Here is an 18,186-nt window from a genome sequence, read left to right on the forward strand (position 1 = left end):
CGCCACAGCCGGCCCTGGAACACATCAATCTTACTGTACTGGGCGTGGGAGGTCCAGTCCCCCTGCCAAGGCCTGTTTGAATGTAGCCACATAACTTTTTCTAGTCCGCTGAACAACTGTGAATGCCCTGGTACCACATAAGGCGTGAGTGGCCAGCTCACGGCAGAACATATTTCATCTATATCCCAGGGCCAGGGTTTGAATCCCAGCCTTGCCCCAGAAAAAACTGTGATCCCGCAGGTGAGTCACTGAAGGGTTCTGTGCCTCAGTTTCCCCATTTGCGCACCAAGCAGAGTGACGACCACACTGCTGGCTCCTGTTGCAGCTGTGAGGATGAAAGGGGTTAATCCCAGACTGACTGAGGAAGGCCCTGGGGAGCCAACTCCCAGGGGAGGGGGACAGACGTGCTGGGACCTGCTGGGGGGGGGCTGCGGGGGGAGAGGTAATGAGCAGGTGGGGCCGGTGTGCAGACCGTGCTCTGAGCTCAGCGTCTGCTGTGTGGAAATGGCCGGGCCAGGTTTGGGGGGCCACTCTGCTGCTGAGCGGCTACTGCTGCTACTGCTGCTGCCCCTGGCTCAGGCAGAGGGTCCTCTGATGTTCGTGGCTGTGGTGAGCTATGCCCCCTCGCCCTCCCCGGACCCCTGCCCCCCAGGACAGCCCTGTCACCGGTCCCCTCCTCAGGTCTTCCGCCATGGTGACCGGGCCCCGCTGGCCTCCTACCCCACGGACCCGCACAAGGAGGCCGTCTCAGACCTGTGGCCACGTGGCCTGGGCCAGCTGACCGGGGTGAGCCGCAGGGTGTGAGGGTGAAGGGGAGGGGTGCCCAGGGAGAGGTCCTGAAGCTGGTTCTGTACCCAGGAGGGTGTCCGCCAACAGCTGGAGCTGGGCCGCTTCCTGAGGAGCCGCTACGAGCACTTCCTGAGCCCCGAGTTCCGGCGGGAAGAGGTACTGACCCTCCCACCTCTGACCCCCAGGGGCCCACTGCTCCCTGGGCTTCCACCACCGCTGGCCTCTCCTCCTCTTCCTTCTCCCTGGGTCTGGCATCTGCCCTGTGTCAACACTTGTTGACCTCTGACCCTTCTTTTTGTTTTAAGTTATTTATTTATTTTCCCTTTTGTTGCCCTTGTTGTTTATTATTGTTGTTGTTGTTATTGTTGTTGTCGTTGTTGGATAGGACAGAGAGAAATGGAGAGAGGAGGGGCAGACAGAGAGGGGGAGAGAAAGACAGACACCTGCAGACCTGCTTCACCGCCTATGAAGCGACTCCCCTGCAGGTGAGGAGCCGGGTACTCGAACCAGGATCCTTACACCGGCCCTTGCACTTTGTGCCACGTGCACTTAACCCACTGGGCTCCCACCGACTCCCCCCCTGACCCTTCTTAACCCGAGCCGTGTCTTGACCTCTGACGCCCAGCAGCATGTGGATTTGCCTTTCTGGTCCCCACATGTCGTCTGACTCCCACTCGACCTTCTGGTCTCTGACCTCGGACCCTCCAAGTTGTCCAACTTCATCTCCCACCCAAGTTGACTTGACCCTCCCGTCTGCCAGCCTTTGACCTCTACCGGGTCTGCTCCTCTGTGGTCTGACAGCACCCCACCACACACCATTTGCATCGTTTTTCCTGCCTCCTAAGGGGCAAGTACCGAGCTCTGGTCCCCTGGAGTCCAACCTGCCCTCCTCACCCTGACCTGCACCCCTCAGCTGCCCTGATAACCTTTCCCCGACAGAACCCGAGCCGTAGACACGCCTGCCCAACCTCTGACCTTCAGCCCGGCTCTCCTTATATTGACCTCTGACCCTTGATCCCCACCCACCACGACAGTGACCTGACCTTCATGACCTTGAACCGAGCCCGCGGCTGTCCTGTGACCCTGTTGCCACCCCGCCCCCCAGGTGTATGTCCGCAGCACCGACTTTGACAGGACCCTGGAGAGCGCCCAGGCCAACCTGGCGGGGCTGTTCCCCGAGTCCGCCCCGGGGCGCCCCGAGGCCGCCTGGAGGCCCATCCCGGTGCACACGGTGCCCGTCGCGGAGGATAAGGTCAGGGGGGGTCGGGGGCGGGCTGGGAGACAGGACCTGACCAACACGCAGCCCAACACCCCCCACCCACAGCCGTCATCTCTGAGCCTCAGTTTCCCCCCAGCTGCTGAGGTTCCCCACGCGCAGCTGCCCCCGATACCGCGAGCTGCTGCGGGAGGCGACAGAGGCCACCGAGTACCAGACTGCGCTGGAGGGCTGGACGGTGAGGGGCGGGGCCTGGAGGGCCAGAGGGGCGGGGCCTGGGTATGAGGGCGTGGTCTTCAGGCGGGGCGGGGCCTGCGGGGGCGTGGCCTACGAGAAGGGGTGCGGCCTGATCTGTGAGTGGGAGCAAGACCTGCAGTGTGGGATGTATGCGGCCTGTGGAGTCAGGACAGGGCGGGATCTATGGGGTTGCACTACGAATAGAGCAGGGGGGTGGCCCTTTAGGACTGGACTGAATAAGGGATGGGAGAGAGGCAGAGAATCTTGGAGGGCAGAATGGGCTAGGGTCTGAGGGGCGGAGCTGGTGGGCGGAGCCTGCAGGTGGACGCCAGGTATGTTATATTCACAAACCCTGTGTATCCACTCAGGTCCTAAAAGGAAAAATAGTTTGACATATTTTTTAAATATTTATTTATTTATTTTCCCTTTTGTTGTCCTTGGTTTTATTGTTGTAGTTATTATTATTGTTATGATTGATGTCGCTGTTGGATAGGACAGAGAGAAATGGAGAGAGGAGGGGAAGACAGAGAGGAGGAGAGAAAGACAGACACCTGCAGACCTGCTTCACCGCCTGGGAAGCGACTCCGCTGCAGGTGGGGAGCTGGGGGCTCGAACCGGGATCCTGACGCCGGTCCTTGTGCTTTGTGCCAGGTGTGCTTAACATGCTGCGCCACCGCCCGACTCCCGAGTTTGAAATATTTTTTGAGAGAGTGAGAGAATCCAGTTCAGTTCTGACGCATATAAATAAGTGCCAGGAACTGAACCTGGAGCCTGTGGTGTGCAAGCTTTGTACTCACCCTGAGCTATCTCCCTGCCGCCTTCCCCTTCCAGGACTTTCTTATTCGCCTGGAGAACTTTACTGGGTTGTCGCTGGTGGGGGAGCCGCTCCGCAAGGCCTGGAAGGTTCTGGACACGCTCATTTGCCAGGTGGGTATACCCCACCCGCTCGGCCAAGCAGAAAGGGGCACCTGGGTTCAGGGCCCAGTTTTGCCACTCACTACCTCCTGCGAGCAAGTCACATAGTCTGCAGTGCCTCAGTTTCCCCAGCTGCACACCCCTATCCAGCCCTCCCGTGGCTGCTGTGGAGATCAGAATGGGTCGGCCTACGTGGTGCACTTACAACAGCGCTCAGTGTGCAGGGGGACTGCAGGGAGGTCGAGTCCAGGTGCCTCCACTCAACCTCTGCATCACAAAGTCCCTAGGCCAGCAGGTGGCCTGAAAGGGACACTCGTCACAGCCCTTACTGACCCACTGACAGAGTCTAACTGCTCTGTGACAACTAAGCGTGAGTGTGAGCATGAGGGAGGAAACCCCTCCAGCTCCAAGGGCTCTTCCCAGCCTTTGGGGGCTTTGGAACTATAATCACTCCATCTGTCAAGGGTTTTTTCTCTTTCTTTCTTTCTTTCTTTCTTTTTTTTTTTTTTAATCAGAGCCCGGCTCAGTTCTGTCTCAGTCCTGGGGACTGAACCTGGTACTTCAGGGACTCAGACTTCAAGTCTTTGCATCACCGTCATGATATCTTCCCCACTCACCGCTGGTCAGCTCATAATAGCTGCTGGGCTGGTTAGGCTGCTTCCCTGGTCAGCAAGAGTTGTTGCCTTCAAGTCACCCCTTGCTGGACTGGAGGAAATTTCAGTGTATCATGCCCTCTCTCCCTCTTTCTTTCTTTCTTTTGTTGCTGCCAGATGTTCACTGTTCTGGATCTTTTTCAGACAGAGCCAGTGGGACACACACACACACACACACACACACCAGCACTGAAGTTTCTCCAATGCAGGAGGCTGGGCTCGAACCTTTGTCACATACAAAGCAAAGCAGGGTATCATCCATGTGAGCTAGTTCATCAACCCTTGTGTCTTCTTATCTGACAAAGCCAAGCTTTGAACAGGGAGGCCCTGCTGGTGGTATAAATCAATCAGTCAATAAATAGCAGTAGTGGTAGTAGCTGGGAGGTGGCATAGTGGCAAAACTTCTTAAAAATATTTATTTATTCGGGCAGAGGGTAGAGAGCATAATGGTTATGCAAACGGACTCTCATGCCTGAGGCTCCAAAGTCCCAGGTTCAATCCCCTGCACCACCATAAGCCAGAGCTAAGCAGTGGCCTGCTATAAAAAAAAAAAAATCACTCTGGGTAGAGACAGAGAAATTGAGAGGGAAAGGGGAGATAGAGGGAGGCACCTGCAGCCCTGATTCACAGCTCATGAAACTTCCCCCTGCATGTGGGGAGTGGGGACTTGAACCCGAGTCCTTATGCATGGTAACATATGCGCCCAAGCAGATGTGCCACTGCCTGGCCCTAGTGGTAAGACTACTGATTTGTAGGCATGACATCCCAGCTGTGATCCCTGCCACCACATATGCCGGAGGACTGAACTGGCCTCTCTTTCTCCCTTTTTCTTTTTTTACCAGAGCACTGCTCAGCTCTGGCTTATGAACCTGAGACTTCAGAGCCTCAGGCATGAGAGTCGCTTTGCATAACCATTATGCTATCTACCTCTGCCCTCTTTCTTTGGATAAATAAAATTAATCTTTAAAATCATCATCTAGGGAGCCGGGCAGTAGCACAGCGGGTTAAGTGCATGTAGTACCAAGTGCAAGGACCAGTGTAAGGATCCTGGATCGAGCCCCCCCCCCCCCCCGCAGGGGAGTCACTTCACAGGTGGTGAAACAGGTCTGCAGGTGTCTGTTCTTTCTCTCCGTCTTCCCTTCCTCTCCATTTCTCTTTTTCCTATCTAACAGCAACATCAATAACAACAACAATAAAAAACAAGGGCAACAAAAGGGAAAATAAATGAAAATTAAAAAAAAAAATCATCATCTAGGCCAGGTGGTGCACAAGGACCCAGGTTCAAGCCCCTGGTCCCCATCTGCAGGGGGAAAGCTTCACGAGTGGTGAAGCAGGGCTGCAGGTGAGTCTCCTTCCAGCTTCCCTTCCCCTTTCAATTTCTCTGTCTCCATCTAATAATACAAAGAAATAAAATATTGAAGAATTAAAATCAAATCGTCATCATCACTGTTGCCCACACAGTGACTTTATTATCTTTATTTATTGGATACAGACAGCCAGAAATTGAGAGGGGAGGGAGAAGAGAGAGAGAGAGACAGACACCTGCAGCTGTTTCAGCACTTGTGAAGCTTTCCCCCTGCAGGTGGGGACCGAGGTCTTGAACCTGGGTCCTTGCGCACTGTCATGTGTGCGCTCAACCAGTTGCACCACCGCAGGACCCCACACGGTAAATTTCTGATCAGGGGTGAGCGGGAGGACCACAGAGCAGGGGGAGGTTATGGGGGCCAGGGACACCTCAGGCTGTCCTCTCCATCTCTCTGCCTACCCCCAGGAAGCCCATGGTCTCCCCCGCCCAGCCTGGGCTTCCCCGGATGTCCTGCGGACGCTCGCCCAGATCTCAGCACTGGATATCGGGGCCCATGTAGGCCCGCCCCATGCGGCAGAGAAGGCCCAGCTGTCAGGGGGTGAGGCATGCTGGGGGGTGGTGGTGGGGGGCCAGCATCTTCACCCCCCCAAACCCTCAACACTGCTCTCACCCTCACAGGGATCTTGCTGGATGCCATCCTCACCAACTTCTCCCGGGTGCAGCGTTTGGGGCTGCCCCTCAAGATGGTCATGTACTCGGCCGTGAGTCTTTGGATGAATGGATGGATGGGTGGAAGGAGGGAGGCAGAGGCGGGCAGTAGGGGAGAAGATTTGGCTTTTCTGGAAGGACAGGCTGCTAATTTCAGTTGCCCACACTGGGGACTGTTTTGAGCCTGCCTGTTCCCGGCGGGCCTGTCTCTGGAGACCCTCGTTCTCAGGGGTCATCTGGGTGTTGGCTGGGGGGAGCCTCAGGAGTCTGTCTCAGCCCTGGCTCCCCCGCAGCACGACAGCACCCTGCTGGCCCTCCAGGGTGCCCTGGGCCTCTACGACAGCCACATGCCACCCTATGCCGCCTGCCTGGGCTTCGAGTTCCGGAGACGCCAGGGGGACCTGGGGGACCGTGGAGGGTGAGGGGCCTAGTGATAACTTTGCGTGGGGTGACCTTATGGGGTTGGGGGGCTGGTGGGTCGCAGCCCTTCTCATCGTCTGTGGTGGGGTGATGGGGAAGGAGGTGAGTTCCCCTGACCCCTCCCCTCTGCCCCCAGGAACGTCTCTGTGTCTCTCTTCTATCGTAACGACTCTGCGGGCCGGCCCCTGCCCCTCAGCCTCCCCGGCTGTCCCAGCCCCTGCCCGCTGGGCCGCTTCCACCAGCTGACTGCCCCGGCCCGGCCGCCGGAGCATGGCATTCCCTGCCACAGCCTGCGGGAGCCTGCCAGGCACGCAGGTGGAGGCCCTGGGCGCTGGGGGGTGGAGGGAGGGCGGGTGCAGGATGCAGGCCCCCAGCCTTGACGCTTGTCTGTCTTCTTCCTCAGCGGCAGCGGTGCCACTGCTGGCTGGGACTGTGGCGGTGCTGGCAGCGCTCAGCCTGGGCCTGGGGGTCCTGGCCTGGAGGCCAGGCTGCTTGCGTGCCTGGGGGGGACCTGTATGAGCCCCACCTCCACCCCCAGCAGGGTGACACTGGAACACAACATGCAGTCCACCCCCCAGCCCAGCGTCCTGATTACTGTGTGGTCGGGTCCTGGCACGTGCTGAGCAGAGGGAGGGGGCGGGGCTCTTCCCAGGTGGGCTTTTTGATTCACACTTGACTCCTCTTTCTCCAGAGTACTGCTCAGCTCTGGCAGATGGTGGTGGTGGGGGATTGAATTTGGGTCTTCAAAGTCTCAGGAACTAAGGGTCTCTGCATAACCAGTCTGCTATCTCCCCTGCTGTATCAGTGAAATATTGGCCCAGAGGTAAACTCTGTCCAGCTCTGGCTCGGAGCCTCATGGTGGGACAGTGCTAGAACGTGCAGGGCACACAGGCTGGACCTGGTTGCCCCAAACAATCAACAAGGGCGTCAGAATGCAGAGTGGAGGCCCAGCAGGGCACAGGCTGCCATGGCTGACGGAAGGCCAGCGCCCTTGGTGGCGCGCACAGGTCACATGCCTTTAGCACCTGGGGCTTCAGGCCAGGGTGGTGTGGTGCTGAGGCATCACAGGGCAGAGCGGGCGGTGCTGGTCACTCTCTCCTGCGACTCTGAGCCTGTGACTGGTGTATCAAGTGGCCGGCTCAAGTTCCTCCCCACCACACTCACAGGCTTCTGTATTTCAAAAGCAACATCACCAAGCCCCAGCCAAGAGCACTGTGGGAAGTGAGACCCCAGCCACACAGCCTGAGTTGAAGCCCGCTGCATCTTGGGGTCACTTGAGCAGCCTTCCTGGACCCTATGGGGAGGTATCCTTCTGTCACGAGTACCCAGCCGGGGGGGGGGGGGGGGGGGGCTATCCAGACCACCGAGCACTGCCTCAGCAAGGACTCCACTTTGTGCTTGGGCTAGCACTCAGGAGCCCGACCAGGAAACAGCTAGCTCACGGACCCAGGTTTGAATCTGGCCCCAACACCTTCCCCGGAGGGACACAAACATGGGTAGGAAGAGAAACCCAACGTGCAGGTGGCCCTGCTGAAAGCACATAAAAACACATCACAAGAGCAAGGTGTCCGAGATGAGACTTTAATGTGATGGCCGCACCGCGGTGAGGCCTGGTCTCAGGTGGTGCTGAACGGAGAGAGGGAGAAACATCAGACTCCGAGGGCAGCAACTCCCATCCCTACATGCACCTCTGCAGATCGGGGCCCCTCAGACCCCCGGGTGTCAAAGGTCCCGGGGGGCACCATGTCCTCAGGGGTGGTCAGAGCCCAGTGCTGGACATCACGGGGGCCCCAGGTGAAGGTCTCAGGGACCCCGAACACAGGAAGCCTGGCTGCATCCCTCCTTCTCCCCAGGCTCACGTGCGGAGCAGAGGCCCCGGGTCCAGCCCAGACGCAGGGATGCATGCCCTGGCTCCTGCACCGTGCCAGGACTCGAACCCGGGCCACGCACATGGCGGGATACTCACTCCACCCGCTACCTCTTCCTCCAGCCCCCTTGATTTATCGTAGATGTAAAGTCCACACCTCTGTTCTTACCGAGAATGTTTGGCTGGAGCCTGACTCCTAGGGCAGAGGCCTGTGGACAGAAGTTGTGGAGGGGGTTAGTGGGACACGAATCAACCTGAATTCCCTCCACCTCCTAGAGTTGGGGCCCCTCAGACCCCCGGGTGTCAAAGGTCCCGGGGGGCACCATGTCCTCAGGGGTGGTCAGAGCCCAGTGCTGGACATCACGGGGGCCCCTCTCATCGCTCATGTGTCATGCACCCCAAGAGACAGATCAGACCACAGCCCCGCCTTCTCTGCTCACCTCTGAACACAGGGGCACAAGACAAGCCCAACCAGCAGCTCTGGGGCTTCACTTCCTGATGCCGCGCGACCTTCCTGGCAGTCCTCCTTTAACACCCAGTCCCTTTTCTTCCGAAACCTTTGCACAGGTCCCGGCATCGAGGCTCTGGCCCCTCTCCTGAGACTTCAAGCTTTGTGGGGCACCATAGTTCCTTTCCTGAGGCGCCCCACACAGGGCCCTGGGCACGGTCCTGGAGTCTGTTGCTTGCTCTCAATTCTGCTGGGGGAGGGCAGACAGTCAGGCGTGGCTGTAGGTCACTGCCACCCTTGCCAGGGTCCCTGTGCCACCAGCTTCTGGGAGGGAGGATTTTCGGGAGCAGCTGCACCCCAGGAAAAGCTGCCTTCAGAGGCCCCGACCCACCCACCTCTGGATGCAGATGTGTGGCCCTCTATCTCCAGCTGTCCGGTGAGGAGCCTGGTAGGTTACAGGTGCCCAGCAGGCTGCCCTTGCCTGAGTGGGGGGGGGGTAGGGGTCCAAGCCCCCAGGTCTTCCCCACCTTACCAGCAATGCCCTCCCCTCATCTGCATCCACCCTCCACAGAAATTCTCACCTCCACTCAGGTCAAGCAGCCCCCCCCCCCCAGTAGGCAGCAGAAATGGCCAGCGAGAGCGCTAACCGTCCTGCTCTACTGCCACGCAGAGCATGGGATGCGGCTGGTTTTGGGCTAAATACTCAGTCCGGGTCTGAGATTACTTTCTGAAACACGCGCGCACCCCCAGACAAGAACAAGCTGTGACGCAAACAAAGGACGACTGGGGGAGGTGACTGTCTTCTCCAGAGTCCAGTGCTGGTGGGCGGCACTGCGGCTGTGCAAACAGACCTATGGCCCGAGGCTCCCAGGTTCAACCCTGGCAACAGGGCAAACCAGACTTCTGCTGAACGCCGAGTCCACAGTACGCCCTGATCCCCCACTTCTTTTCTTCGCCCCAGAGGGGCAATAGTCTGTCCATCATCTTCAGAACCATGGGTGGCAGAGCTGCGGCCTGAACCCAAGAACGGCCCCGCAGCTCTGGAACAAGCAGGGCCTTGCAATCAGCCGATTGTTGGAACTTAAACTTGGGACTGAGGCCCCAGGGTGGGTTCAGTTCTCACCAAGGTGGGTGGGTGGTGGTGCAGAGTCCTCACTTTAGGGAGTTGGGTGGTAGCGCAGCGGGTTAAGCGCACGTGGCGCAAAGTGCAAGGGTCAGTGTAAGGATCCCTGTTCGAGCCCCCTGGCTCCCCACCTGCAGGGGAGTCGCTTCACAGGCGGTGAAGCAGATCTGCAGGTGTCTTTCCCTTCCTCTCGATTTCTCTGTCCTATGCAGCAAGGACAGCAATAACAATAAACAAGGGCAACAAAAGGGAAAAATAGCCTCCAGGGGCAGTGGATTCCTAGTGCAGGCACCGAGCCCCAACAAAAACCCTGGCGATAAAAACCAAAACCAGCAAAGTCCTCGCCAGCAGAGGGAGGGGCTCCCGGGTGGAGACAGAGAAATGAGCAGCAGGGTCCTCAGAGGTGATCAGAACCCAGATCCCCAGCACGGCCGCGGGGAGGGGCTGCCCCACAGCCAGCACCCAGCACCGCCCGGCCCGTCTGGCTGCACAGATGCCCGTCGGCGCCGGCGCACATACCTGCTGCTGGTGCTGCCCGTGAGCTCGGCGCCCCCAGCATTCTCGTTCTCATCTTGTCCGCAAGTTCTAGCTCTGCTCTGCAGTCACGCCATCCTACTTCAGCTTGGAATGTATCCGGTGTCCTTTCCTGAATTACTCTCCCACGAACTTCTCAAGTCTTGTCACTGACACGCCCTCCAGCTCTGCAGTCCTGGAGTTCCTCTGTGGACTTGCTCTCTGCAGGCTCTGCCATGATGCTAGGAGGCTGACAGGGTCTATTTCCCTGTGCAAGGTTAGGGCCAAGCAGGAGGGTGGCGCTGTGGTTACGAAAGGACAGCAGTGATGTGTCTGGAATAAAAAGCGGGGGAGGGAGGCATCCAGGACTTACAAAAAAGAAACCGGAGCCTCTTCCAGGCAGTCAGGGCGGGAGCTTGACTAGCATGCAGTTTCCAGTCTCTTGGCTGATCTGAAGCAGCAGATTAGAGAACCTGCCCTCGCTTCTTCCCTGAGACAGACGGACCGACACGCTTCTTTCTGCCTCTACCTCTGGGGTTATGTGAGACAATGCCTGGGATTTAGACGGTCTTTCCAACGCTGGCACAGGCAGGAAGCACCAGGGTGAAAAACCCCAGAAAATAAATAAAACCCCAAGACAATAAATAATAATAAAAAATATTAAATAACCCCCCAAGCTGCCTGCCTCAAGTCCGAGAGCCCAGTTCCATGTCCCGCACCACCTTCTGCGGAGGGAAGAGGCTCTTTGTCTCCTGTACTGATGCGGCCAGGGCGCAGTGCCTCCACAGCCACTTTCCCCCCTTTCCAACCGCAGACAGACAGGCCGCGGGAGTCGCAGCGGGTTAAGCGCACGTGGCGCAAAGCGCAAGGACCAGTGGACGGATCCCGGTTCGAGCCCCCCGGCAGGCGGTAAAGCAGGTGTCTGTCTTTCTCTCCCGTCTTCCCCTCCTCTCTCCATGTCTCTGTCCTATCCAACAACGATGACATCAATAACAATAATAATTACAACAACAACAACAACAAAAAGACCATAAGAGCAACAAAAGGGAAATAAATGGTTGGTGTCTCTCTGCCTCTATCCAATAATAAATAGAAAGACATGCCGCCCGCCTCCCTGCACCGGGGAGACAGCACAGCGGTTATGTCGAGAGACCACGCAGTTGCGCTTTCATGCCCGACACTCCCAAGACTCCAGGTTCAATCCCAAGCACCAGCTTGAACCAGGAGAGTAGTGTTCTGGTTAAAGCAAAAAAAAAAAAAAAAAAGACTCGGGCGGTAGCGCAGCGGGTTAAGCGCACGTGGCGCAAAGCGCAGGGACCGGCCTAAGGATCCCGGTTCAAGCCCCCGGCTCCCCACCTGCAGGGGAGTCACTTCACAAGCGGTGAAGCAGGTCTGCAGGTGTCTGTCTTTCCCCATCTCTCTCCATTTCTCTCTGTCCTGTCCAACAACGACGATACCAACAATAATGACTACAGTAATAAAAAACAAGGGCAAAGAAGGAAATAAACATTAAAACAAGAGGAAAAAAAAAAAAAGAGGTTGCGTTCTCTGCCGAGGTGGGCCTGCCCACATGTCAGTGAGTGGCCCTGTCCCTTTCTCAGGGCCCACGTGTGCTCCGATGGGTGTTCGCAGTCTCTCCCAACCGAGTTTAAAAGGAACGACAGACACACAAGACAGACGAACAGGCGAGACGCTGTGAGTGCCCCCAAATGTTAGGAGATGGGGAGGGGTTCTTCTGCACTGTGACTGTTCTAGCGGACGGCGCTCAGCCCCCCGGAAACCCAACTATTCAAAGGAGAAAAACATTCACTGTCGCCCCCCCGGCAAGATGGCGGCGCCCGCCACGTGGGCGGCAGCGATGGCGCAGCGGGCGCCGAACAGGCAGAGGCGGGCGGGTCCCGGCGCGTCCAACAAGCTCCGGTCCGGCCTGTCCACGCAACCAAACACTCGCCCCACTGCCACCCCGAGCTCCCCCGTAACCGCACAGAAAAGCAACCGCAAGAACCACTCACCCGCAAGTCTGCCTTCCGAAGATTCCCGCCGCGCCCCGCGTGTGGTTTTTATAGCGCGCGCCGCTCGCGAGGCCCCCGCCTCGCCCCGCCCCGAGCCGTCCAGCGCGAACGCCGGTGTCAGAAACAGTTCTCGGACCCTTACGGAAGGGAATGATATCCGTATCCGGTAGGATCGTCCCAAAAAGAAGACGAGATGTTGTGGGTGAAGGCGGAGAAAAGAGATCAAGGAGATGCGTGGCCCGTTCTCTGGTCATATGGACAGGCATTGCAGCAGACAGAACCCATAGATGGCCGTGCCGAGGAAGGACCCGGTGCTAGGGGTGGGCGGGGCCGGAAGGGAAGCGACGGGCTGTGCGGGTGGGGCGCTCGGGGCTGTAGGGGCGGGGCCAGCGCGGAGATTGACAGGAAGCTGTTCTGGGAAGCGTGCAGGTGGCTCAGAGCTGGACGTTGAGTCTGTGTCCGTGCGTGGGGTGTGGGGGCAGCGGCTGGGCGCTGGGGGTGGAGGCCCCGGGGTGCACTCCTGGCACAGAATTTGCTCTAGGGCACGGGTAGATAGCATAATGGTTATGCAAAGAGACTCTCGTGCCTGAGGCTCCAAAGTCCCAGGTTCAATCCCCTGCCCCATCATAAAGCTGAGCAATGCTCTGGTTAAAAAAAGAAAGGTTTGCTCTGGACGTGAGGTTCATCTCTGTTTAGATGTTCGAAGACTCGGAGTCTCAACCTGTTAACTGAAAGACAGAACTACTTAGATTTTAGGCGACTTTCTTGAAGAATCAAACAAATGTTTTAAAAATGATTTTATTTGATAAGACAGAGATCAGTTGAGGGAGGAAGGAGGAGATAAAGAGGGAGACAGACGCTGCGCGTGGAGGTAAATAGCATAATGGTTATGCCAAGAGACTCTCATGCCTGAGGTTCCAAGGTCCCAAGTCCCAGGTTCAATCCCCAGCACCACCATAAGCCAGAGCTGAGGCAGTGCTCTGGTAAAACAAACAAACAAACAAACAAACAACATTGCAACACTGCTTCACCACTAGTGAAGCTCCCCCACCCCCCCAACCCCCCGCAGGTAGAGACTGGGGACTTGAACTCTGGTCCTTGGACATGGTAATATGTGTACTCAACTGGGTGTGGAACACCGGGACGGTCGTCACGTTGCTCTGAGAGGACTGGGTCAGAGACCTGGTGCAGAGACCTTGCTACACAGTGTGTGCCCAAAGCGGGATCACTGTAAATGTTCTTAGGATTCCTGCCAAGTCGTGAGGCAGATGCCCTGCATCTATCATGCTGTTCGCCATATACTTAGGGAGGTAGTTAAGCTTACTTTCCATTCTGTTAGCCAGTTTTGGGAACTGAGAGTTGAGTGTCAGGGACTGTTCTTTGTGTGTCGTTGGCTGTTGTTGTTCACATCTCGGGGGTCCCTGTGTCCCAGCTCCTTCACAGAGTCTGGAAATTTTGGATGGCAGCATCTTCACAGAGCTGGGCATATGTGTCCAAGACTGCTTCAGACTGACTTATTTGACAATTCATGGATTCTTTATATGCCTGGAGACCTTGACAGCCTTTTGACTGACATCATTGTAAAAAAAAGGGGGGGGGGCGGGTGGTAGCGCAGTGGGGTAAGCTCACATGGCGCAAAACGCAAGGACCAGTTTAAGGATCCTTGTTCGAGCCCCCAGCTCCCCACCTGCAGGGGGGTCGCTTCACAGGCGGTGAAGCAGGTCTGCAGGTGTCTGTTTTTCTCTCCCCCCTCTGTCTTCCCCTCCTCTCTTGATTTCTCTCTGCCTATCCAAGAACAACAATAACAACAACAATAATAACCACAACAATGATAAACAACAAGGGCAACAAAAGGAAAAGAAATGGCCTCCAGGAGCAGTGGATTCATAGTGCTGGCACTGCCAGCCATAATCTTGGAGGCAAAACAAAAAAGATTTTGACCCAAGTGGTGGCACAGTGGCTGTGGGCTTTCGAGCATGAGGTGTGGAATTCAGCTCCCAGCATTGCCTGTACCAGAATAATGCTCTGATTCTCTCCTCTCTCATAAATAAATATTTAACAGTTTATTATTATTGTATTTATTAATGTATCTTTAGTGCCACGTGGGGCTCGGTGCTGGTGCTATGAATCCTTGGCTCATGGTAGCCATCTCACCCCCCCCCCCATTTTTACTAGATAGGACAGAGAGAAATTGAGAGCGGATAGGGAGTTCGAGAGGGAGAGAAAGATAGACACTTGTATATCTGCTTCACTACTTGCGAAGCGAACCCCCTGCAGGTGAGGAGTGGGGGCTTGAACGCGGGACCTTATGCTGGGTAATATGTGTGCTTAACTGGGCACGCCGCTGTCTGGCCCCCTGTTTATTTGTTTATTTATTGGATAGAGATAGTCAGAAGGCAAGAGGGAAGGGGGAGATAGAAGGAAGAGAGAAAAGAGAGACACCCGTGGAACAGCTTCAGCACTTGCAAAGCTTTCCCCGTGCAGGTGGGAATCAGGCTCCAACCCAGGTCAGTGTAACTGTGCCATGTGTGCTTAGCCAGGTGTGCCACCACCTGGCCCCGGGGGTATTTTAAAAAATTTCAAAGATTAAAAAATAAGCTTCGGGAGCGGGGCGGTAGCGCAGCAGGTTAAGCGCAGGTGGCGCAAAGCACAAGGACCGGGGTAAGGATCTCGGTTCGAGCCCCCGCTCCCCACCTTCAGGGGAGTCGCTTCACAGGCGGTGAAGCAGGTCTGCAGGTGTCTGTCTTTCTCTCCTGTCTCTGTCTTCCCCTCCTCTCTCCATTTCTCTCTGTCCTATCCAACAACGATGATTGACATCAAAAACTACAACAGCAATAAAAAGACAACAAGGGCAACAAAAGGGAAAATAAATAAATAAAAAAATAAAATAAAAATAAAAATAAAAAGAAGAAAGTGTTTTTTTTTTTTAAAGCTTCTTCTCCAAACCTGTCATCACTGTCAACAACTTGGTGTGGACATTGGTCTTTATGAAAATGTACACACACACACACACACACACACACACACACACGTTGTGGCTAAATATGCTTTCTCTTCACTCCAGTTTGTCCCATAAGCGGTCTGCCCACGTTCATATATGTAAAGTGACCTCATTCCTTGAACAAATGGTAAGGTAGAACTGGACAATAGCCCACTAGTTTCGGGGTGTCTCTCTCCTTCTCCGGCAGGGTGTCCTCCAGGGAAAAGGTAACGGGCTGGTTCTTTCTCACTCACGACAGGGGTGACACGAAGTAAAAGACACCAGGGGACTCTTAGCGTGAATCTAGAATCTGAGTCCTTGAGTCCCAGAATCCTAGAGTCCGTTTATTAGCAAAATTGACATGAGTTAAATAGAAAAGCAATGGAGGTAATTATTGTTGCAATATGACAGAAATTACAGGTTTCTTAACAGTCAGCATGCCCCTAAGGTAGGGGGCTGGTATGACAGGAATTGATGAGATACAAGACAGTTATTTTCCATAACACAAGAAACTTAATTATCCAAAGGTATTTGAGAGAAGCATAGGGGTTAAACCCGTAGGGTGAGACAGAGAGAAGATGGATATCAAAAGGCCATAGAGTTTGGCATTTCTCTTGTCTGGGGTCTGAGGTGTGTGATGAAGTGTGTGATAAGGTGTGTTCTTCTGTGATCAGAAGGTGACTTTGAATGAGTGAATCTGCGGCCATGTGGCCTGCGGTTAATGGAGGGAAGCACTGGGGTATCTGTGGGCCTGAGAGTCAAGAAGGAAAGAACCAAGTCTGAGTTTCCCCCCTTATGCTCACCTCGGTTGAGAGAGCCTCACCAAGAGGTTATCGTCTCAGACCTCCATCCAAAGATGGGGGTGGTTCTCCCTAAGCTCTATCAGGCTCACACATGGTCCCAACACACTGGGAAGGGCGTGTACCTCACACTTAGTGTAGGACTGAACCCAGGCACCAGGGGTGCTGTCCTGTGGTGTCTCTCTCTCTCTGTGTCTATCTCAATGGAAAAGCAGCCCGGTGTGGTGAGGCTGGTCTGAGGCTTGGGCTCTCTGAGAGTAAGAGTGGGGAAAGCACAGAGGTGGTGCACTGGACTCTCCTGCCTGAGGCCCCAGAGGTCCCCAGGTTCAACCCCCAGCACCAATAAGCCAGAGCTGAGCAGGCCTCTCTGCTCTCTGTCTTACTCTTTCATTAATAGAAATAAAATAAAATGTTTAAAAAGTATTTAGTGTTTATTAGAGATAGAGAGAAAACAAGAGGGAAAGAGAGGGAAAGACAGCTGAAGCCCTGCTGCACTGCTTATAAAGCTTCCCCCCTGCAGGTGGAGACCTGGGGTTTGAACCTAGGTCCTTGTGCATTTAATCAGGTCCCCAGCCCCCCCAAATCTTTGAAAATGTGAAAGAGCAGCTTTCTCTTGGGGAAAAGAGACAGAAGGTGGCCACCGAAACTGTTGGAAACAGCAGGCCGTCAGGTCCAGGTGCAGGAACAGCTGTCTCTGGGGCGGGAATCATTGAGGTCAGAGCAGTAAGGGACAAGATGCCAGAGAGGGGACTCAGCAGTCGGGTGTGTGACTTTGGCATGACATCCTGCTTCACTCCCAACACCACAGAGGACCATGGGTGCAATCAAGTCAATAGGAACCTATTATTATAAATATTAAATAGCGTAGGAGCCAGAACAGAGCCCTGGGGGAGGCCACTTGAGACAAGTCTCCATCTGCTAGACTTGTCACCCAGATGCACCCAGAATCTTCTGTTTTGGAGAAGAAACGATATAGTGTTGGCCACCCATAGAGGCAGGCATCTTGAGATCTTGACCAGGAGACCATGGTGCCAGACTGTGTCATAGGCTGCTGTGAGATCAGCAAAGACAGCACCCATCTTTAAATTCTTCTGGAATGCATTTTCAATGTAAGTTGAGAGGGCCAGGGCTTGTTCGCAGGTAGATCTTCCTGGGCGGAAACCAGCTTGGGCGGGTGATAGGAATTTCTCTGTAAGAGGAGAAATACGTGACAGAAGCAGCCTCTCAAGGAGTTTGTAACACATGGAGAGGAGAGAAATTGGTCTATAGCTGGCGGCCAGTGTTGGGTCTTTCTTTGGTTTCAAAACCGCTATAATCTTCGCACGACGCCAAACTTTGGGCATAGACTCAGATTCCAAGATGTGGGACAGGAATGAAGCGAGCCACTTCTTTGCCGTGGGGCCCAGGTTAAGAATGAGTTCTGGGGTGATGTTATCATAGCCAGCAGCTGTTCCCGGTTTAACCCTCTTCAAAGTGTCTTCCAGTTCAGACAGTGTAAAGGGAGAGATTTTTGGAGATGGACAAGATAACCGGAAGTGGGATGACCACTCATGGGAAATTTCTCTTTTCCAGACTGGGTCGATCTTAGCACATCCAACTTGAGTTAGGTGACTGGCCACTGAGTTTGGAGATACGGGAGGATGGGAGATGGGAGGGGGTTGGCTACCGGCACCCAGTCTGTGAAGAAGCTTCCAGGCCTTCCTACTTGAGTGGGTGAAGTTCAGACTTGGCGTGCTGCATCCAGGGAGGCAATGAGATGGTCAGCCACATCTGGGTCTCCCAACTCATCATACTGCTTTAGTAGTTGCTCGCATTCAGCATCAAGACAAGGCGTATAGTTAGCACGTCTCCCACGAGGAATGGCTTGGGAAGCTGCTTTGAAGATGGCTTGGCAGAAGCGCCTGTAGGAATCTTCAGAGGGGATAGAGTTAATTGGAATTGCAGGAATAGATTTGTTGGTGAGATCACTGAACAGACACCAGTTTGCTTTCCGAAAGTTCCATCTTAGTTTCTCCGAGCACAGAATCAGTGGGAGCTGGAGACCAATGTGGATGATAGCTGGGCGGTGATGACTGTGCAGGAAGATCTTGAGAACTTGTCTCGTAGCGGGAAAGGCTTGGCCGTTGACTGTGCTAATCCAGCACAGTCGGGTGACGAGTCTTTATTCCATCTAGCACTGTGAAAAGAGCCTGGCTGTTT

At 55.2% G+C, this 18,186-nt stretch overlaps 1 protein-coding gene, 1 long non-coding RNA gene and 2 other non-coding genes across 4 annotated transcripts; 1 reads left to right on the plus strand and 3 right to left on the minus strand.

Annotated features, from left to right (window-relative positions):
• Positions 1-504: 504 nt before the first annotated feature.
• Positions 505-6,809, plus strand: ACP4 (acid phosphatase 4). Its single transcript, XM_007531289.2, has 11 exons — positions 505-609; positions 682-786; positions 859-945; positions 1,895-2,041; positions 2,145-2,243; positions 3,074-3,169; positions 5,582-5,714; positions 5,795-5,877; positions 6,118-6,242; positions 6,381-6,559; positions 6,648-6,809. The coding sequence occupies exons 1-11, from the start codon at positions 505-507 to the stop codon at positions 6,761-6,763; spliced, it is 1,275 nt and encodes a 424-aa protein (XP_007531351.1). The 3' UTR covers positions 6,764-6,809.
• A 1,014-nt stretch (positions 6,810-7,823) lies between these two features.
• On the minus strand, positions 7,824-12,290 carry LOC132533447 (uncharacterized). Its single transcript, XR_009545337.1, has 3 exons — positions 12,208-12,290; positions 8,552-10,528; positions 7,824-8,320 (listed from the first exon to the last, which is right to left on the minus strand). It is a non-coding gene; the product is annotated as an uncharacterized LOC132533447 (long non-coding RNA).
• On the minus strand, positions 7,945-8,035 carry LOC132537409 (small nucleolar RNA SNORD88). The gene has a single exon (XR_009548842.1). It is a non-coding gene; the product is annotated as a small nucleolar RNA SNORD88 (small nucleolar RNA).
• LOC132537410 (small nucleolar RNA SNORD88) lies at positions 8,393-8,483 on the minus strand. The gene has a single exon (XR_009548843.1). It is a non-coding gene; the product is annotated as a small nucleolar RNA SNORD88 (small nucleolar RNA).
• Positions 12,291-18,186: the final 5,896 nt, after the last annotated feature.

This window comes from Erinaceus europaeus, chromosome 2, assembly GCF_950295315.1.
Source record: "Erinaceus europaeus chromosome 2, mEriEur2.1, whole genome shotgun sequence".
Lineage (NCBI taxonomy): Eukaryota > Metazoa > Chordata > Mammalia > Eulipotyphla > Erinaceidae > Erinaceus > Erinaceus europaeus.

Excerpts from the sequence above, each read along its gene's own strand:
- ACP4 (XM_007531289.2), top strand. The coding sequence starts at position 505 with ATGGCCGGGCCAGGTTTGGGGGGCCACTCTGCTGCTGAGCGGCTACTG. Across the intron at positions 3,170-5,581 it reads TGGACACGCTCATTTGCCAG|GAAGCCCATGGTCTCCCCCG; the intron begins GTGGGTATACCC and ends GCCTACCCCCAG. Across the intron at positions 6,560-6,647 it reads GGAGCCTGCCAGGCACGCAG|CGGCAGCGGTGCCACTGCTG; the intron begins GTGGAGGCCCTG and ends CTTCTTCCTCAG.